We start from the raw sequence: 22,410 nt of genomic DNA, 5'->3' as shown, positions 1-22,410 counted from the left end.
AACCTGAAGCGTATGCAACCTGAGGTATCACTGTACTGTAATTGTTAATTATCTTCATATTGCTACAAGAATTATGGAAGTATCTTTCGTTTGTCAGTTTTGCTGTTATTTCAAAAGTAGTAAGAAAATTGTTATTGAACAAGAAGTTGTTTGTGTGTTGACTTTTTCCCATAGGCTTTGTTTTATATAACGCTGACACACACAAAAGCTGCAAAACCCTGAGTGGAAAATGTTGAAAGTGTGGCTATCCCACAGCAACACAATTTTGTTTTGTTGGAGTTGGCAGGGGTTTAGGGTGCCTAAACTATTAAGAGATTATGGATCGCATTCTTTGGCTTGTAAGAAGTAGATGTTTAATTTTAAAAGAGGAAAGGAATCTGTTGCTCTTCCCTTTCGGAGGTCGTGAACTTGAGCAGGAATGAACCCTTTTGCTTTTTCTGGGCAGCTGTAGCTACTTCGCTGCTTGCCATTTGGGAATAACGATTTGGTAGGCGTGTGGTGGCTACTGGCAGGCCTCTCTGGTTTGCTCTTGAGGAGACCATCTTCAGTGGGTATAATGGATACGTGTGAAGGTTGGCTGTCAAATGAAAGATAACATTGCTTAATTTGATGGGGGGGAGCACAAGGCGAGAAGGAAGAAATATAGTTGCGTTAATAACAGCCCTGTGTTTTAAAAGAAGCTTTTTAAAACTTGCCGGCTGGCGATACAGTTCATGTTCAAGCATTTGATGTGGTGTTCATTGTCATCTTGAAATGTCTACTTTTCAACACATGTCAACTTTTCCCTTTTCTTGCGAGGAATCCTATTCGGAATAAGGGAATTTCCCTTTAAAAAAGGGAAACATTGACAGCTATGGTGAGGAGAGCTTCCTGTTGTGGGTGGTGGTTTCGTGTGGTTGCTTCGTCCGTTATTGTTATGTACTGAAGTTTTCACCCTGGGCCAGCAGGGGGATACTGTAGATAGTTCAGGTCCACATATGCAAATAAGGGATCGAAAGTGACGTTCGGTGATTGGATAGTTACAGAAAGTTGTTACAGTTACGTTGTACTGGAGCTCTATATAAGCAGGCTGGCTGAACCCTTCAGTTCAGTTTTGTTCTGGCCTGTGAATAAACAAGAGCTGTTTGGAGAATCGCTGTGTCGTCTGATATGTTCACCCACAACTTAACAGTTATGCTCTATGATTTTGGTCCCCTTTATACTGTTACAGGTTTGGGATACCAGTGTTTGGGAGTGCAAAAGTGCCCACGATTCTAAGGAGTTAGTGGATGTTAGAAATTACCTGGATGCTAGAAATTACTGAGTGCTGAGAGTCCTCCCCTGGAATGCTATTTATTTAGCACGGCAAATGTGTTGATAGCCCATCAAAGGAAGATGCTTGGGTCTGGGAAACGGAGGTTGCCAAGGTAACGGGGGCGTGATGGTATCCATTTAAAAAACAGAGGTCTGGAGAAGGGGGGCAAGCTTCAGAAGGGGAGGGGTTGCGTTTGGCAAGGCATTCTGGGAAGAATGTAGGAGGAAGTCGGAGAACTCCATGTGGCGATGGCTGAAGGAGGCTGCACCGAGAGACCAGGGGTCATCATGACTGGCCCAGTCTTGCTGAAGCTATGAGAGGAGCAACAAGGGATTCTCTTAGGCCATAATGTTCTGCACCCCCTGCATTAAAGGCTTCCAGCTGTAAAGATGTGTACAATAAACCATATTTCTTAAAGACACTAGATTCTGCTGTGCCTTGCTTTCCTAGTGGAAACACAGCCCTGGGTGAGTGCCTGAAACTCCCTGGAATCTTGCTACCACTTGGCAGAGATTGAGGCTGGTGCATAACCTCTGTAACACCACATTCCTGTATCAGTGTGAGGGGTAGTTAACCTCTCGCACCACAGTGGTAATGTCTGCAAGATCTCCTCATAGGTGGAAGGAAAAAATGGGAGCCATCCCTATCCATTTGTTCCCCATTTGAGAACACCAACTGCTCAAGTGTGTATGGTGGGTATTTGACCAAAAATGGAAAGAAGAAGAAGTCTCAACGAAAGAAGAATGGATACAAAAACTTGTGGAATATACAGAAATGGCAAAACTTACCGGGGGGAAATAAGAAATCAAGATTTCAAACTTTTTATAAAAGAATGGAAATGGTTTATTGAATATTTACAAACAAATTGTAAACAGATAAGAACATTGGCAGGAATATTGTAATAACCTGCAGTTTTATAAGAGTAAATCTTTCAAGTAGATGAATAAATAATTTGTTCATTTGTTAATAAGTTAATAAAGTTAATTTGGAATATGCAGGAAAGATTAAAAAATAAATTTAAGGAGCCGCAGAAAGGGAAGGGAAGTTGAGTTTTGAAAAGTTAAAATAATTGTAAAACTATTGAAATGTACATAACTGAAAATTGTGTGTGTGTGTGTGTGTGTATATATATATATATATATATATATATATATATATATATATGTGTGTGTGTGTGTGTGTGTGTGTGTGTGTGTGTGCGCGCGCGCGCGCGTACACACACACACACACACACACACACACTCTGGTACCTCGGGTTACATATGCTTCAGTTACATATGCTTCAGGTTACAGACTCCGCTAACCCAAAAATAGTACCTCTGGTTAAGAACTTTGCTTCAGGATGAGAACAGAAATCGTGCTCCGGCGGCGCGGCGGCAGCAGGAGGCCCCATTAGCTGAAGTGGTCTTCAGGTTAAGAACAGTTTCAGGTTAAGAACGGACCTCCAAAACGAATTAAGTACTTAACCCGAGGTACCACTGTGTGTGTGTGTGCATGTGTGTATATATATATATGGAGTGTATAATGGGACCCACCTATTGGTTGAGTGTTTCCAAATGTTACCACATGTTTCAGTGCTCTGCCATGTAAAAAGAAAAAGCACTGTGTACCTCGCCTAGCTGGCCTGCTGCTCTTTTGAGAGATACAATTTCAATAAATCATGATAAAATAAATAACAAATAATGCTGTAAACACCCTTGTATCTAACTTTCATTCCCCTTTTAGGTTGGTTCTGATCAGCAAAATATCTAAACCTGACCATTCTACTCAAAATGTCACCAAGGAAGCATTCCCCTCCCTGCACAAATACACACAGAAAGCTAATTTCATCCATAAAGGTCTTTAGAAAATTCTTGCAGATAGTAAGAAGGAAGCCCAGGGAAAGTGGAGAAATTATACATCAAAGGGAGACTCTTTCTGCAACCCTTCACATTGACTGTGGTTTAGGGGCAACACGTTGGACTTCAACAGGAAGCCTAGGGTTTTTTGAATCCCACCTCAGCTATAAATGAATCTTGTTGTGGGTGTCTTTGGGGGTCACTTATCTCACAGAGTGGCTGTGAAACTAAAACAGGATGGCTCATGTGTGAGTTGCACCGGGAGATGGGCGGAACGAAATGTAATAAACATTTCCCCCTCTCCAATTGACATTAGTGTAGCTGTCATCCCCCTTGCAGAATGCTGCAGGGTTCAGAGGTATGGGAGGAAAGGTGGAAAATAGTCAAAAGTTCATCAGTATACACTTCCTTCTGTGGAAGAAGGACTTATTTCTTTTAGCCCTTGCCTTCGCTTTCCGGCTTCTGGACTATGGGCTGAATTCAGAGAACATGGAAGTCTGCAAAAGTTCAGTCTAGGATTTTTGCAACGAGGCTGGCAGTGACTGCAAGCTGTGAGTGTGCTGATGCTGGCATGCCAAATGCCATTGCGATTAGTGAACTGATCACTGCACACTGAAATAATAAAGAGTGCAACTCTTGCGAAACTGTAGAAGTACAAAACAAACAATGAGGTTGAAAAGGAACAGACAAGCTCCAAAGGAGGGACAGTTTTCCTCAGTAAGTCCCTGGTTATGCAAAAGAAATCCCAGGGGTAGTTGAGACTTAAATAAGAGTTAACAATTGTCTTCCCTCTGGAGTTTTTTGATTTGTTTTTGTTTTACATTAAATAGATGGAGGGCCAGCTGAAAATAAATATCACAATATGAGTTTGACTTACTCTGTTGTCAAATCTGATTTGTATTTTGCACTAGCCATCGGTGGAGATAAAACAGAAGTGGCTTCAGAATACACGTTTGCAAATAAGTTACATTTTGCCACAATACAGACATGAATAATCAACCAAACCTATAAAGTATCTACCTGTGCTATAATTTTACAAGCAGCAAAAGCAAAAAATATGCCATTTATTTTGTCATAGTGTCATGGTGACACTCATTATTGCCACTATGTTGAGTGAGTATCGCACTTGTACTTCAATTCTGGAGAGAAAAGATAGGCCAGCCCTTAATGAAATCCACTCTTGTGTTAGCCAACTTAAGTACCCTATACCCTCAAAAATTAATAGTTAAGGGGACTAGCCCCTGCTCTGGCCTACCTGTAACTCAAGCACTCTTATTGCGCCATCTCTTCCAAGATCTCACTGAGCTAGATATATTTCAGATCACCACACAAAGGATGTCACCTTTGTAGGCCTGTTATGTTTTTGTACAGTTGATGCATCTCAGGGTTCAAGTAAAAAACAAAGTAGATCCTGCAGGCCTGAAATCTGCCCAACCCTCTCTGCAAAGGGGCGAGTGGGTCCTTCGCTTGTTCATAGGTAAAAATTGTGACCTCCTGTTCCTCGCTTGCAAACTTCATAGATCTCTGGGTATATGTCTTGTGGTTCTTATATAAGCTAGTCACAAAAATGTCACAGTTTTTTCTACAAAGAGTGAAGACCAGTGAAACCCCTACAGCTGTGGATAGATATGATGCATTTGAGTTTATATGTCAAAACTTTACTTTATTACATAACAAAGCTACATGTTGGGTCCAGATTTGGAAGACTAAGTAAACTAGGAATCATCCAGGTGATCTAGGTTAGGAAGGGGAAGGAGATAATCTTCTGCTATTACAAAACAACATCAATTTTGCTTGCTTCATTTCAGGACAATATTGCCTTGTTCTTAAGAGGCTGTAAGGAATTGGGGCTTAAAGAATCTCAGCTTTTTGACCCGGTAGACCTGCAGGACAACTCAAGCAAAGCAACAGTCAGGTAAGTAACACAACACCTACATTTCTGGAATTACATGCCTGCATTATATCTATAGGGACGCGGGTGGCGCTGTGGGTAAAACCTCAGCGCCTAGGACTTGCCGATCGTATGGTTGGCGGTTCGAATCCCCGCGGCGGGGTGAGCTCCCGTCTTTCGGTCCCAGCTCCTGCCCACCTAGCAGTTCGAAAGCACCCCTAAGTGCAAGTTGATAAATAGGTACCGCTTTATAGCGGGAAGGTAAACGGCGTTTCCATGCGCTGCGCTGGTGCTGGCTTGCCAGAGCAGCTTCGTCACGCTGGCCATGTGACCTGGAAGTGTCTCCGGACAGCGCTGGCTCCCGGCCTCTTAAGTGGGATGGGCGCACAACCCTAGAGTCGGACCCGACTGGCCCGTACGGGCAGGGATACCTTTACCTTTACCTTTTATTATATCTATAATATATTTTTTCCTATGTGGAAAGGTGTGTAGAATTTCAAGATTCATGGCTTTCTCTAGCCTACTCTATCTGCCGTATTCTTGTGCCAGTGGTAGCTCCTAAGAAGGAACGGAGGGATCATTTTTTTTAGCTGGTTTTATACCAGTTTCACATTCATTCAGACGTCTGCTCTGTCCCCATTTTCTCATCAAACTGAAATTCTTTTTTTAAAAGATCCATTTAACAATTCAAAAATTTGTATTTTATCACAAAATGATATTTAAATGCACATCTTATTTCAATATGTGCATTTTGAAACATTTTATCATTTAAAAAAACCACCAATTTTTGAATTATTATTATTGTTGTTGTTTTGAGCCAAGAACAGTAGTGGAAATTTGGAGGAGTGTGGAATCCGAATGAAAATCATGCTCTGGGGTTGTGCACCAGAAGAGCCAATTCATCTCTCCCATCTGTGCACCTGTATAACCCTGCCAGTCTTCCCCATCCCAGCCTTGTCCAGGTAAAAGTGGGCCTTCTATTTCAGTCTGAGTTTAACAGCAGATCCCAAGACCCAAAGCAAAAAGAATGTGAAAAAATGGCGTTGCATGAATACAAATGGTGGCAACTGAGTTTGAATTGTGCATTCTGCGTTTCACGCCCTATTTAGCCGCATTTAGGTTATTTAATGATTTGTTTTGTTTTGTTTTATACATTCTGTAAAAGCTGTACAGTGGACATTGGTAAAAGCTGAGTTAGAGCAGGGGTCAGGCCGGTCCACTGTCCCTCAGACCTTGTGGTGGGCCAGACTATATATATATTTTTTTGGGGGGGGGGGAATGAACGAATTCCTATGCCCCACAAATAACCCAGAGATGCATTTTAAATAAAAGGGCTCATTCTACTCATGTAAAAACACGCTGATTCCCAGATTGTTCGTGGGCCGGATTTAAAAGGCGATTGGGCTGGTTCCGGCCCCCGGGCCTTAGTCTGCCTACCCATGAGTTAAAAGGTCCAGTCACAGACAACTCTGGGGTTGTGGCGCTCATCTCCCTCTATAGGTCGAGGGAGCCGGCGTTTGTCTGCAGACAGCTTCCGGGTCATGTGGCCAGCATGACTAAGCCGCTCCTGGTGAACCAGAGCAGCGCATGGAAACACCGTTTACCTTCCCACTGGAGCAGTACCTATTTATCTACTTGCACTTTAACGTGCTTTCGAACTGCTAGGTGGGCAGGAGCAGGGACCGAGCAATGGGAGCTCATCCCGTTGCAGGGATTCAAACTGCCAACCTTCTGATCTGCAAGCCCTAGGCTCTGTGGTTTAGACCACAGCACCACCCGTGTCCCCATACCCATGAGTTAGAGGATCACTAAAGGGAGCACCAGTTTTCTTGTTTTTTTAAAAAAAGATCTGTGCACTACACTCTACCCTGGACTCAGCGGCAGAGCATACGCCCGCGCTGCCCAGGACGGAGCGCACTCCCGAGGGGGGCGGAACATGCTCTTGAGGGGCGCCGGATAGCCACTCGAGTGCACAAAGTAGTGTGCGTGTCCTGCAGCCGGGGGCGGAGTGAGCCGCCAATGGCGGACATTCGGTGCGCCACCCTCCCCAACTCCCAAGCCTCCCACGAGCTGTCAAAATGAAGGGGAAAGGGGGCAATGCCACTGGCAAAGTGGCGCAGCTCCCTCCTTCCTCCGGTGGCTCGGGGTAGGCTTGGGAGTCGCAGGTGGGTGGCACGCCAAATGTCTCCCCCCTCAGCGAAGACACCCGGGGCAGTCCACCCCCACCGCACCCCACTTCCTCTGCCCCTGCCTAGACTGCTGCCGATGAAGCACTTCTTGTTGTAGTAGCAAAGGCAGGGAATTCTTTTGTACCCAGGAGCACAGGAACTGATCTAGGAAGCAACAAGGTCCAAATGTCACTGGAAGATGCATGTAACAAGAAAGGGGACACGGAAGCTGCTGAAAATGATGAGCAGGCCAAGCAGGAGTAGGGGTGGTGCTTGGGTGGGTGACAGAATGCCATAATCAAAATGCTGGTTCATGGGTTCCCAGAGAGGTGCATAAAGAATGGTGATACCAAGCGGTCAGGCATGTCTGAGATGTTATGGGGCATGTGAAAGAGGACCTCCTCCCCACATGGGGCTTGGAAAGTCCCAGTGAGATGAGCGAAAAGGGCTGCCCAGCTCAATGGAACCAGAATCCTGTGCAAAATATTTACTGTAGTTTTAACATTTTGCCTGGGGCACTGAAAGGTCCAAATTCCAGTCTTGATTAAAATATAACCTGATGCTTTGAAAATGTATGCTAGGGTGGTATTGAGATTAAAGCATTTGTTTGAAAAAAGCAGCTTAAATTTATGGCACTTGTTCATATTTATGCTACCAATGCTTCTAAGTAGGCAGAGAAATTAAGTACCTTGTTGTTGCAGATTAAAGGGGCTTTCAAGATGGTTTATAGTGCTCATTAAAGGATCCTCAAAAGCTTGATGGCCCTATGATTAAACAAACCATCAGCCTGTTTAGCTTTTGATGAAAATGGTAGACAGTGCGTCTGAGTGTGCATGAGAGAGAAGGAATTCAGCAAAATAGCTGTCCCTTGCCACCCACCCGCTCATATACACACAGCAACAAACACTGCCCTTCCAAAGAAGTGGGGATAAATAGCTATGTTTTTATTGGTGATGTTTATCCCTGCCGTTCTCCCAGTTTGCTCCAGCTGTTTGTGTGCAAACACAGTTCCAATATGGTCTCATATTCAAGTTCTGTTCAGACCCAGGGCTGCATTGATCACATTTGGATCATTCCCCTGGAGCAATCTAGTTTATCCAGCAAGGATTAGTTGTGGAGTCCATTGACCACTGGGTCCACTCAGACAACTAAGGCCCCAGTTCTGAAAGGGTGAGTAAGAATCCCTTGTGAGAACTTGAAAAACACATGGGGCAGGGCTGAATCCTGGTAAAACCAATGCCAGCCCTAAGCAGTATCTGGAACTGAATGCAGAAACCTCATGATTGAGTTCCTATATTGATCCACTTTCTGGCTTTAGATCTTGGAGACTTGGCTGAAGAATTCCTCTTTTCCATAGCAGACCTCATCTGCTCTTGCTTCAAATCGCATGATTTCCCCAACGCTTGATCCTGCCTATAGTGGGCTCTGCAGTTTTGGCAACATAATGATTGTGTTACCTAGAACTATGAGCCCTCCTTAAGAATACAATGGAACCTCAGTTCCTGAATGCCTCTGTTGTCGTACATTTCAGTTCTTGAATGCCGAAAACCCAGAAGTAAATGCTTTCATTTTCGAATGTTTTTCGGAACCCCAAAAAGCTCTTGTAACCAATGGGAAGCCACACCTCGGTTTTCGAATGTTTCGGAAGCTGAATGGGCTTCCAGAACGGATTTCGTTTGAGAACTGAGGTACCACTGTAGAAGGAATTGGAAACAAGCAACATTAGCTTCCTTTGGACATAGTATTGTCACCCATGAAGCCAACCCTTACTAAAAGATTCTTCATGAGTTCCCTGGATGTCCCTCCCAGAAACCAAAAGCAGTTTTCTTGGCACTCCTGATTACAGCAACACTCAACCGTTTCAGCTCTAGCGGCCTTGAACCTTCCATGTATCTTAGGCCAGCAGAAGGGACCCTTCTCCCCAGCTTTCCTTTCAGGTCTCTGCATTCTAAACAAGTTTTGATTCAGGAACGTAAAATGGCTAAGAACCATGGTATTTTATTTGTTTCTCTGTTACCCCAGCGACTGCCCTTTATTTGCTCATATAGCATTTAAAAATGTGTCCCCACCCGTCAGCGCAACCTCTGGATTTCACTCAGCAGTGTAAATGCTGTTATCTGGAGGGTCACAGGCTGTGTTGTTTATCTAGGCTTAGCTCAAGAGTCAAGTAGAAGCCAAATCGAATCAAATTGGCTGCTAGAGGAAGGTGCACTGACATCGGACATCATCCCAGGTTCCTCTTGACTAGCTGTGACTTCCCACAAAATCTTAACCCAGCTGTTTCCCGGAAGATGAACTGTCAAAGAACAGTAGTCTTCTGTCTAACGCTCACATTCCTGACTTGTGGCCCAAGCCTGTGCACTTCTGTACTTGACATGTAATACTGCCATGGCATGACAAATCCAATTTATGTCTGTGCAGGCGAGTGTTCATTGCAGACCCAGTTGCAGTGACCCCTCCCCAGGGAGCAGGGCCTAGCCTGTGAAGGTGAGATAACTGGACAGGACGTTCTGGGATTTAAAAACATGGCCACAACTTTATTGATTTCAGATGTAGGGGGCATTGGGTGGTGGAGCAGCCCCCCTGGTGGAGGGCTGCTCATAACAGGGTCAGGCCCAGGATTAATGATTCCTCCACAAGACACAGGTCTACATAGGTGACCCTCCCAGGCCATTGAAGGAAGCAGCTGCTCAGCCCATGGCTAGGTAAGCAGCCATTCCAGGCAAAATACAGTGGTACCTCAGGTTACAGACGCTTTAGGTTACAGGCGCTTCAGGTTACAGACTCCCCTAACCCAGAAATAGCACCTCAGGTTAAGAACTTTGCTTCAGGATGAGAACAGAAATTGCGCGGCGGCGGGAGGCCCCAATAGCTAAAGTGGTGCCTCAGATTAAGAACAGTTTCAGGTTAAGAACGGACCTCCAGAACGAATTAAGTTCTTAACCTGAGGTACCACTGTACATAGAATGGGGCACAGATGGTTGTGATAGACATTCTCGTCCTCATCTGTGCAACAACCCTGAAAGTAGCTAAGTGTTATCTCCCTACTGCAAATAGGAGATCGAGGCTGAGATAGTGATTTGCCTAAAGTCACCTGCAGACTTCTTGGCTGAGGCGAGATTTGCACCAGGGACTTCTCACTCACAATCTCAGCTACTGCACTAGTGTTGCACGAGCAAGCTGGATTTTACGACGCCTGAAAGACTAACGCATTTCTCAAGAGCTTACGTTAGGAGAGAGCCTGTTTCATTGGCAGACGGTGGAGATGGGTACATCCAGCCATTGATGGGACTCGTTCCCATTTGTATGTCAGCAAACCAATCTGAGTCAGTGGAGCTGGTGTCAAATCCGCAAATGGATTCCAGTCCACCAGCCTCTCTCTTGCCGTCCACCTGATTTGTCAACCTTATAAACAAGTAAACACAAACAAAAGTTAATAAATTGAGAAAGATACTGGGCACAATTTGCCTGTGTGTGTGTGTTTGCACTGGTTTAGTTCCATTGAGGAAGGGCTGCTAACCTGCATTATTTTGTAGCTTTGTTGACTCTGGTAACATTGGGAGCATGTTTTCATGCTATAAACCAAATGAATGATTGCTCTCTATCTTCCCTTCATGTGTTTCTAACCAGCAGACACATCCTGCAGGCTTTTGTTAGGGGGAACATGTGACCGACTGCATAATACAAGCTCTTGGAAAGAGTTTCTCGTTTCTGATATTTCTCTCTCCTTTCTTGTTGTGTCTGCACATCCAGGAATTTTGACTGTAGCAGAAAGCTGAAAAATGTAAGTACTTGTTGCATGTTTTCCCCTCTCGCAGCTATGGATGGTTTTGTTGCCACAAACTGAGCTTGAAACACAGATGTGGTTGTGTAGCTGAAAAGAGCTTTTGTGTGTTGGCATGCACTTTGTCTTGCTGCAATTCATGATCTGTGGTGCTGCTGTGGAAAGCTATCTTTGCTCTCGCTTCAGTTAGGAAATAGCGTAACTCCCTTAGACACCAGCAAGGTTTTCTGCTTTTGTTTAAACCATATTTTAAAAAAAACAAAACTGTGTTTGGTTTCCTTTCTGCTTTTGTTGCAAAGGCTAACTTGGATTTTTGTTAGGTTAATAGAGATGTGTCTGACACTTCCAGAAAAAGCTTTGATGTTTAAATCTAAATAGTGCTATAAAACTTTGCAGGACTGTCATCCCCCCCCCCATCACAACAGCAAACCTCCCTTTGTTTCTGTGTTGTCCTTCAGGGATTGTAGTTTCAAAGCAGCTTTTTCTAGTCAGTCGCCTTGTTGATTGAAACCAGTGACAGCAGGAACAGTTTGGGGATTGTACAGTGAGGAAGGAAACTTTAAATTCAGTTGGTCACAGAGTTAGATAAACTATCTAAAGCCAGACAAAACTTCTGGTTTTCATACTGTCAATTGTAAACTACAGAGAATTCAAGTTGCGTTTGGCTGACATCCTTGGAGACTCCAGGGAAATGCCAAGAACTTTCTGTAATAACTTTTCCAGCCCATAATCACAGCCACAGGTAAAAAGTCCACTGTCATTTTATCCTGCCCTTCCTGTCATCAGTATTGTAATTGTTTTTCCTCCAACGGTGCATGAGCCTTTTTGGAACAGTTGCATTCTGAAGTTGCTGTAAACATGATTTACTAAAAGCCATTCATTGGCAGGTGTATTGCTTTTCAAAGAGACATTCATAAAGATAGATGTGCATATATAAAATACATACATCTAACTACCCTTCCCAACCAAAAGAGATTCTCAGTCAAGTCTACCAAATAAGAACCTGTGATTAAAACATTTCCATTTTAAATATAAGCCTAAATCCAAGCCTAGTAATAGCAGCAGACATTATTTACTCATTTGAAAGCCTGGTGAGATTTTTTTTTTAAAAAAATATGGAAATACTTTCTAATATTTTGAAATGATGTCACCAAGCTGTTGCCTTTGGGGAGGAAACTCCATAATTATGTTTCCAGTGTTGCTGCTTTATTGTTTTAATTAGATAATGACATTATACTTTACCTTTAAAAATGTTATTTGCTAGTTCGTTTTTTAATAAAGTAAAGCCCCGTTCTGAATATTTTGACATTGGACCTGATCCTAGGCATGCTTATTTACACAGACATTTCACTGAATTCAGTGTGACTTAGCCCCACATTTGACAAAAGATTCCTGCATTGCCAGATGACTCTTGTGGTCCCTTTCAACTCTACAATTCTATGTTTCAATTTTCTGTCTGTAAAAGCAACCATGGTGTGGGAGGTCTGCCCATCTTATGTCTGTGTCACAGCCCTGATTTTCTGGAACACCTATTGTAATGGGTTTAGGGGTTGCTCGTGCGTAAGTTGCCGCCACTCCTGGCTAAGTTACCTGGTTGAACCCTTTCTGACTGAACAGCCTCTAGCATCGTGACTGTCTCAGCCGCTGGCAGAATCCGTCAGTGGGTGTTTCTTGAACTTCTTCCAGCACAAAAATTCCTTGACGCCTAGTCTCCGCCTAGTCTCCCTGCGCGGAAGCCTTCTGCGCAGGGAGGGTGTGGTCAGCGGAGGACCCGTACTCTCTCCGCTGGTCTCCGGCGAGGAGTCTTGGAGCCTCCTCTCCGATTCCCCCATCTGCCCCCCTTCTCCACTGGTGTTACGCTGATTTCCTTCCCCAGCAAATGGGCTGCCCCTCTCCCTACTAGGACCCTCTCCGGCATCCCTCTGGAGCCTTCCCTCCGCCTCCAACTCCGATGGCAGTTCCCTGACACCTATTAGTCAAAGAAGGTCTAAAACATGTGTCTTAACTATTATATGGTTATAGCCATGCAGTGCAGCTCTTTGTATGTTTACTTGGAAGTGATACCCATTGAAATCGGGACTAGTGAATCAGTAAGCAAACATATGAGTGGGTTGTGTAAACTACAACCTCATGCTTACTTGAATCAACCCATTGAGGCTTACTTCCACGTAAACGGCAGTGAATATATTTAGGATTCTGCTTTAAATCCCTTTGGGACTTACATCCTAGTGAAAGAGCTTAGGATTGCAGCTGTAAACATCCCGACGAAAGAAGAATGGCTACAAAAACTTATGGAATATGCAGAAATGGCAAAAGTTGCCAGAAAAGTAAGAAATCAAGATAACAAACTTTTTATAGAAGAATGGAAATGGTTTATTGAATATTTGCAAAGAAAATGTAAACAGATAAGAACATTGGCAGGAATATTGTAATAACCTGCAGTTTTATAAGAGTATATAGTTATATAGTAGATGAGTGAATGAATGAATGTCAAGTTAATTTGGAATATGCAGGAAAACAAATTTAAGGAACCGCAGAAAGAGGAGGAAGAAAGTTGAGCTTTGAAATGTTAAAATGATTGTAAAGCCATTGAAATGTATATAACTGAAAATCAACAACAACAACAACAACAATCATAATTGATTGCAGCTGTAACTTCCTACAGAAGTAAGACTCCAGAGCACAGCCTCACCTCACAGCAAGCTTGATGGTTCATATGGGAGGGGCCAAAATACAGTGGTACCTCGTGTTAAGTACAGTGGTACCTTGGGTTACATACGCTTCAGGTTACAGACTCTGCTAACCCATAAATATTACCTCGGGTTAAGAACTTTGCTTCAGAATGAGAACAGAACTCATGCTCCGGCGGCGCGGCAGCAGCAGGAGGCCCCATTAGCTAAAGTGGTGAAAGTGGTGCTTCAGGCTAAGAACAGTTTCCGGTTAAGAACGGACCTCCGGAACGAATTAAGTTCTTAACCCAAGGTACCACTGTACTTAATTCGTTCCAGAGGTCCGTTCTTAACCAGAAACTGTTCTTAACCTGAAGCACCACTTTAGCTAATGGGGTCTCCTGCTGCTGCCGTGCCGCCATCACACAATTTCTGTTCTCATCCTGAAGCAAAGTTCTTAACCCAAGGTAATATTTCTGGGTTAGGGGAGTCTGTAACCTGAAGTGTATGCAACCTGAAGCATATGTAACCTGAGGTACCACTGTAGTCCCTTTCTCTCAAGTCCAGGGGTCGGCATTTTTTTTTAGCAGCAGGCCGGTCCACTATCCCTCAGACCTTGTGGTGGGCCAGAGAAGCAGCACTGGAGGGGCGGGCGGAGCTGGAGGAAAAGGCGTGGGGGCAAATAGTCCTCTTCCCCACCCTAGCCCCAGCTCCAGCCACTGCGCTTACTTTCCCAGGGGCCGCCACCACTGCTGCTGCTGCTTCTCATGGGTAGGCAGAGCGAGCTCGTCCGCTCCGCTCTCTGGCCCACAGGAGCACCAGGGCGGTGGCGTCGACAGGAGGAAGAGGTTGAGCGGCAGGGAATCTACCAATCAAATGCCGCACCTGGTTTACCTCAGTGTGGCACAGACGGGGACGTCTCTGCCAATCAAACGCCGCTCAGGTAAACCAGGTGCTGTGTTTGATTGGCAGAGACGTCCCCGCGCCGCGCTGAGGTAAACCAGGCACGGCGTTTGAGTGGCAGAGCCACCACCGCTCGGCTTCTTCCTCCTGTTGCCATTGCCAGGAGTCTCGGCTTCACGGCAGGTTCCGGCTTTGTGGCGCGGGCCGGATTTAGGACCCAGGTGGGCCTGATCTGGCCCAGGGGCCATAATTTGCAAACCCCTGCTCTCATCACTGGGAACAACAAACCACGATCCATGGCTTAGCATTATATCCAAACCCAGGTATTGTGGTTATTCTGTTTCCAAACAAACCATGGTATTAAGCCAAGGCTTGTTCCTGGCCTACTAGTTGGCCTTGTTTGAGTGAAACAAACCATGACCCCAGTTTTGGATATAGTGCTAAACCAGGAATTGTAGTTTGTTAGTTCTGCTGGCTAGATCTCTTACGTTCACAAGTAAACCATGGTTTGCTTGTGGTGTGCAAACCAGGCCATTGGGTTTTTAAAAAATGCACTATAGGGAATTCAGGTGATAAATATTAATGTCGCACAGTTGGCTCTTAATTTTGACCGTAGTTAAAGCAAAGTGTGATAACTTAGGCTACAGTGCTGTGTTCCAGTCCCACTGGAGTCCATGGAGCTTACTTCTGAGTAGACACATATAAGATTGGACTGTCAACATATGGTTTAGTATGTCTGAATACAAGAAAAACATCAACACTCCAAGCTAACTCCCATCTAATAAAAATATGTTATCAGGAAATGAATTATGAAAACTTTGGCTTCCTAAGCAGTATAATAGTGGAACATTTTCAGTTCACACCATTATATATAGATGTGCACCCCAGCCCACAGTCTCCAGAGAATTTGTTTCTGTGAGTGGAAGTTTCCTGTCAGTTATCTGATGCTTATCTAGACTGATTCCAAGCACTGCACCTGGAGTTACTAAATAAACAGGAAAACCACTTTATTTAATAAATACAACAGATGATTACATTAATGACTGCATTTTTTTAAAAAAGAGAGTGCTCATAAAATTACTATATCTCCCTGATTATGGTTCATCTAAACTAACATTCTTGTTAAATTACTATTCACTGAATTCTTTTCCTTTACTGTCCCAGGACTAATTGGGAGTTTTTCTTCCTATATATATATCCTGCATGTCAAAATCCCGTCTTGTGGTTTTAATTTTCCTCTTAAGTCGATGAAGAATATATGCAATTGACCTCAGAAAGGGGTGATGGGAGGAAAGTTCTTTAAGAATGGGGAAGGGGTGGGGGTTGGAATTCAGACATAATGGTTCTGACATACAACAACTGTAGATTTCCTGATTTTCAACAACTGATCTGGACCAGACTTCAAGATTGTACACTCCCTCCTTAGCTACATCCCTTTTGAGTGTGAATTCTCTCAACCTTCTCTGTCATTCCTAACCATGGTTAACACTGACCATCTTAACTATGGCTTGCATCTGGTTGGCAAATTCTGGCTGAGGTGGAATCCTGGTTAACCTGAACCATTCTTAAAGCTGGCGGGAGAATGTGCTGAGAGCTATGCTATCAAATACAGCTAGTGTAGGGGTTAAGAGAGAATGAAATATGAGTAGAGAAATCTGGATTCAGTGGAAAGTGCTCATATGGACCTCTAAAGCTCTAAAATGCCTTGGGGTCAGTACACTTTTTCCATATACACCTGTCTAGACCCTAAGATCTTTGTTGGAGACAAAGCCTGGTAACGTGAGATGGGGAATCAAGGAAAAGGCTCCTTTGATAGCGGTACCCTAATTATTGAGTGCTCTTCCTGGAGATGCTTGCCTGGCTTCTACATTAGGTGAAGATCTCTTTATTAGAATATAAGAAAGAAGAAGAAGAAGAGGAAGAATTTATTATTTGTACCCCACCCATCTGGCTGGGTCTCCCCAGCCACTCTGGGTGGCTTCCAACAAAGATTAAAAATACATTAAAATGTCACACATTAAAAACTTCCCTGAACACGGCTGCCTTCAGATGTCTTCTAAATGTCAGGTAGTTGTTTATCTCTTTGACATCTGATGGGAGGGCGTTCCACAGGGTGGGTGCCGCTACCGAGAAGGCCCTCTGCCTGGCTCCCTGTAGCTTTGCTTCTCACAATGAGGGAACCGCCAGAAGGCCCTCGGCGCTGGACCTCAGCGTCCGGGCAGAATGATGGGGGTGGAGACGCTCCTTCAGGTATACTGGGCCAAGGCCCTTTAGGGCTTTAAAGGTCAGCACCAACACTTTGAATTGTACTGGAAATGTACTGGGGGCCAATGTAGGTCTTTCAAGACAGGTGTTATGTGGTCTCAGCGGCCGCTCCCAGTCACCAGCCTAGCTGCCACATTTTGGATTAGTTGTAGTTTCCGGGTCACCTTCAAAGGTGGCCCCACGTAGAGCACATTGCTTGATCCTTTTGGATCAAGCCAAAGTTCAATCCAGTCCAGCATCCTTGTGGGGAAGCCCACAAGCAGGAACTGAGTGCAACTGTACCTATTGGTATTCATAGATGTGCTGCCTCTGACAAGGAAGGTGGAACTTTGTCATTGTGGCTAGCAGCCATTGATAGCCTTATCCTCTACAAATTTTATTTGTCTAATCCCCTTTTGAAGCTGTCCAAATTGCTGGCCGTCTCTACATCTTATGGGAGTGAAGTCCATAGTTTAAGAATACACTGTGTGAAGAGATACGTACTTTCTTTTGTCTGTTCTGAATCTTCCAACCTTCAGCTTGGGGGAAAGTATTCTATAAATACTAAAGACGATGGTGATGTTTTAATAGCATTTGTTTGGTTTCCCATTAGTTGCCCTAGGCACTTGTCTGGAAAGGCAGGGTACAGTTTTAAGAAGCAAATAAGATTATTGATGTTTGAAACTCTGTACATGTAAAAGGAAAAGCTTCAAGAGAAGCAGACTGTTGCTTTGGAGTTAGTTTCAATCTGATTATTCCTTGTAGTGGATAAATTAAAAATGCTAAGCCACCTCAACAACCATTAAAATGGTATATTAGTGAAACTTGCAGAACTTGTAATAAACGCTCGGCATCAGGCAGTCAGCATCTTTGTGATTTTTACCTCTGTGTTGGGAACACAGAACGACATAAACCAATATTAAAGCAGTTTCATTAAGCATTGAAGCCTTGTCCCTTGAAGTGGTGGGGGTGCTTGAGTTTTCCTTTATTTGGCTCCCCAGATATTGTTGGACAAGGTTTAATAGGGAGCTCTGCCATTGCTACTTCACACACCTTAGAAATATCAGCAGTGCTGATGTGATTTCATGTGTTTCAAAGTCTCTGTGACCATGTTCTTTTGTAAGAGAGCCTTTGAAAACAGCAGCTGACAAATGATTTGATGAGATTTTAAAAGGCTGCTGGAGAGCTGGACAAGGTTGCTGTATTCAACTGATAGAGTGGTTTGGATAGATCACCCCCACAATTAATGTTCATTTCATTCTTCAGGTTTTAGTCACCATCTATTGGCTGGGGAAAACAGCAAACAGCAGCACTGGTTTCAGTGGAGCAACGCTCAACCTGAGGGAGTTTGAAGGATTGCTAACGCAGCTGAGAAAGGTATTTGCTGTTGGGTTTTTTTCTACTAGAGCTTCCTCATTAGTAAAAGTACAGTATAGTGGGGTAGGAGAACTGGAAAAAACACACACATCTGGCAGCCAATTTGGTTTCAGATAGTACATGGTAAGATGAGTTGCAAAAGCCTAGGACACAAATTTTTATGGCCCTCTAGCGGCTATGCTGGCTCATTTACCAGAAGTAATGCATTTAGTGTTAACTCTGGAAGTGTATACTTGACTTTGTCCAAACTAAGCCTTGTAGAGCAAAATATACATAGGAGGCTTAGTTTGGTCACAATGAAGTACAGTCGTACCTTGAAAGTCGAACGGAATCTGTTCCAGAAGTCCATTCAACTTCCAAAACGTTTGGAAACCAAAGCACAGTTTCTGATTGGCTGCAGGAAGCTTCTACCCCGTTGGATTGGCTGCAGAAAGCTTCTGCCCCGTCGGATGTTCAGCTCCGAAAAATAGTTCGCAAACCGGAACAGTCACTTCCGGGTTTGCAGCGTTCGAAAACCAAGGTACGATTGTGTACACTTCCAGAGTTAACTGTAAAATGCATTACTTCTGGTAAATGAGCCACTGTAGCTGTAGAGGGCTGTGAAAATTTGTATGGCTTTTTGGACCAATCTACCTACGTACTGTCTGAAACCAAAGAGGCTCATTGGTTGCCAGATGTGAAATATCTTGGCATTTCCCCCCGCCCTCCTACCCTACAAGTACACCTGCTGCAATTTCTGTCCATTAATGCTCATATTGTTTTTTCATTCTTATCTCTACCTAGTTGACTGAGGTTTTCTATCAGAGGGACTGGACGCTGATTTAGAGTGACGCTACTAATACTAAGGCACCGGTGGGCAGCTTGCTGCTTATGCAGGGGAAACCCCAAATTTTATGTGGCTCCTGAGGCCTCCTTAAACTATCCCAGTCTTCCGTCCCGTCAGAACAGCTTCCTTTCTGTTGATTTCCTCCCTATTTTTCTTGGCTTTTAAAAGTGCTCTTCTTCCTATGTAGTTTTAGAGGGACAGTAAAAATAAACACATTCTTTAAGAAACAGCTTCCCTCCTCATGTTTTGGAAAACTAGTGTGATCCTGTTATTGTGTGCTCCTGAGGTTAACACTCCTGTAAGTAAATTCGTGGGCCCACTGTACACTAAAAGATAATTAAAATAGTTAAGTATACAAAAAAATAACAAACATGTTTTTTAAAAACCTAAAACCATACAAAGTAGACAGTCGTGGTAAATGCTCAATTTATCCAGCTCTTTCATTGGTACCTTGTAGTGAAGAAGGGATGGTAACAAAATTCAAACAAACAGATTAACAAATAAATATCGGAATGTACAGAAATATTGAAATGTATCCCTCCTTCCAACAACCAGGTTAGCTTAATAATAAAAGTTGTGATGCAGATGGTTCAAAAAAATAATAATTCTCAGCCTCCAATATGTTTGTAATATGTGAAATTGTTGAGGAAAGAGATCTTCTGTGTAGCTATTATGACTGCTTTTATTGCATGTCTGTGAATTTGATTTTTTCCAGATGGCTGTGATAACTGTTGTGTTACGGAATGCCATGCTTCAGATTATCTGTTTTTAAAGATGTCATAATGCAGATGTAAGCAATGGTATTGCACCACATGTTTTGAATGAGGCGATAATAATAGGATACACACAGAGAGAGGCTGCTTAGTTGTTTCCATGTTAATCGCTATGCTAACTAATACTTTGTATTCCAGCAGTGCATTTTCAAGTGTTGAAAGCACTTTGCACCCGTTATCTTGGTTATTCTTACAACAGACTTGCAAGGCAGGCCAGTATTACTAAGCCAAAAGGAAAATTTGTTAGCTGATGGCTGAGGGTTACTTTTCAACTCTTAGCCGCTCTCAAACATGAATCTGCCCTAATGGCATAGAAAATATGGAGGTGTGGCAGCTCTCGGTTTATGCATCCTTTCCCATTTATATATATATATTACAGTTGATTCATTCTTTAATTTGTTCTGTAATTTGTATCTTGAAATGTTTTATGAATGAAAACTGGCCTGTGTCACTGTCTAGCTCATCTGATTTTCATTTACCTTGCTGTCAAGCGTTTTCCACGATAGTGAGACATATTATCTACCTCCCTCCCCGCCCCCGCCCCTCAAAAACTGGCAATCTGCCAAAGGATTAAACTTATTCTATTGGTATGTAGAGCTTCGGGGGAATTTGGGAAAGATGTCAGATTGGTTGGGGAGGGTGCGTGTGCCGAGGGCGGGGGACAAAGAGGGTGTTTGAGTAGGATTGACTTTGGGGTCTGGAGGTCTGGTTCTCTTTTCAGAATGCATGGCATGCATATATAACGTTATGCGCTGAAGAGCCATCTTGTAGGAATACAAAACAATTTTAATGTGTTTTGCATGCAGTGTGGGTGATTACATTTGTATATGCCGTGATGTCTCTAAGTGGGTGGCCAGCTCTGCTGTTAAGCAGGGTGTGAGACAGCCCACATCAGTTGAGATATTTGGGTTACCATTAAAGGAAAAGCTCATACAGTCGCACCTTGGTTGTTGAATGCCTTGGTACTCGTACGTTTTGGCTCCCGAACGCTGCAAACCTAGAAGTAAGTGTTCCGGTTTAAAGGTAAAGGGACCCTGACCATTAGGTCCAGTCGTGACCAACTCTGGGGTTGCGGCGCTCATCTTGCTCTATAGGCCGAGGGAGCCGGCATACAGCTTCCGGGTCATGTGGCCAGCATGACTAACCCGCTTCTGGCGAACCAGAGCAGCGCATGGAAATGCCGTTTACCTTCCCGCCGGAGCGGTTCCTATTTATCTACTTGCACTTTGACATGCTTTCGAACTGCTAGGTTGGCAGGAGCAGGGACCGAGCAATGGGAGCTCACCCCGTCACGGGGATTCGAACCGCTGACCTTCTGAGTCCTAGGCTCTGCGGTTTAACCCACAGTACCACCCGTGTTCCAGTTTGGGCAGTGCTTTTTTCTGGGGCTACGCAGGGGTACGCATACCCCTAAACATTTTGTGAATCTAAGTTTGGCTTCATCGAGGGGCAGTATTTCAATATGAGCAGGAAAATGAGAGTTCCCCTAAACATTTTTTTAAGGGAAAAAGCACTGGTTTCGGGAGTCAGACGGACTCCCAGAACGGATCAAGTTCGAGAACCAAGGTTCCACTGTAGTTTCATTTTGGCACCACGTGGATTTATTTTACACAAGGCACCCAAATTGTGGTGTTTTCTTTTCCTGGCAGAGTTGTGCACACCCAGCGAGGAAAGGAGAGCAATGCCTAGAAGAGGAAGGTTAAAAGAGTTGCACATATATGTCAACTCTGCTGTATGGGCAAAGTTCCTGCCTAAACAAAGTATACCCCTTTGGTCGCCCACCCTTTCTACTGCCACTAGGCGAAAAATGTCTTCTGTATCTCTTTGACAATAGCTCAAGAGTAGCGCAGGCCTTGGCTCTTGACATGGGGTGGTAAATTAAGAGAGACCACAAAATTATTATGAAACAAAGTTTATTAACATATTTAAAAGGTGATCGTTCATCTTGGGGAAAAGAATTAAATGCAATAAAAGTTACTTGCATGCCAAAGCATTCCTCCCACTTGGAGCAAAAGAACAAATAAACAGAGTTAAGCCCCATCTACTCTCCCTGAAAATTAAACAGTCCTTCACAGTAACATTTTAATGAAACTTTAGAGTTGCATCTCTCCCTTCTGTTTTTCCTCCTTATCACGCTGAGATCGACCTTAATCTGGCTATCAAAGCAAGACGCTTGAGGTTTTGGCATTTAATTCCCAAATCCAGACAGTCTAAGTGTGATCCACTGCGTCAGCAAACCCAGATTTATATTTTTATAATATAGAACAGTCCATTTCCTTCACAACATGCTATATTTTTAGATATGCTGTAAGTTGCCCAGAGTGGCTAGGGAAACCCAGCCAGATGGGCGAGGTATAAATAATAAAATTATTTGGCAAATTAAACTTATGGACTGTGCAGAGATGGCAAAACTGACAGCAAAGCTCAGAGACTACGATAATGAGAGGTTTAAAAAAGAGTGGGAAACATTTATTGTATATGTGCAAAAACATTGTAAACAAGTTGAAACATTAGCAGGTTTGGACTAAATGCTTGCAATTACCAGAAACTCGGATAATTTAGGGTATAATAATGGGTTAATAGGAGATAGGGAAATGCAGAAGAATTTGGTGTATAAAAGAAACCAGAAGTGGTAATGGAGGG

General features: G+C 43.6%; 1 protein-coding gene across 10 annotated transcripts in view; it reads left to right on the top strand.

Moving 5' to 3' along the window:
- Positions 1 to 22,410, top strand: part of LIMCH1 (LIM and calponin homology domains 1) — a 223,720-nt gene that overhangs the window by 118,050 nt on the left and 83,260 nt on the right. For all 10 annotated transcript variants that reach the window (XM_081208635.1, XM_081208634.1, XM_081208633.1 and 7 more), the window contains exons 4-6: positions 4,941 to 5,047; positions 10,945 to 10,975; positions 18,058 to 18,168. In XM_081208635.1, coding sequence (XP_081064761.1) covers positions 4,941 to 5,047; positions 10,945 to 10,975; positions 18,058 to 18,168 — 249 coding nt within the window. The remainder of the gene's footprint in view (positions 1 to 4,940; positions 5,048 to 10,944; positions 10,976 to 18,057; positions 18,169 to 22,410) is intronic.

This window comes from Podarcis bocagei (genome assembly GCF_964188305.1).
Source record: "Podarcis bocagei genome assembly, chromosome: 9".
Classification (NCBI taxonomy): domain Eukaryota; kingdom Metazoa; phylum Chordata; class Lepidosauria; order Squamata; family Lacertidae; genus Podarcis; species Podarcis bocagei.
Note: the sequence above shows the minus strand (reverse complement) of the source record. Positions and strands in the feature narration are given on the sequence as shown.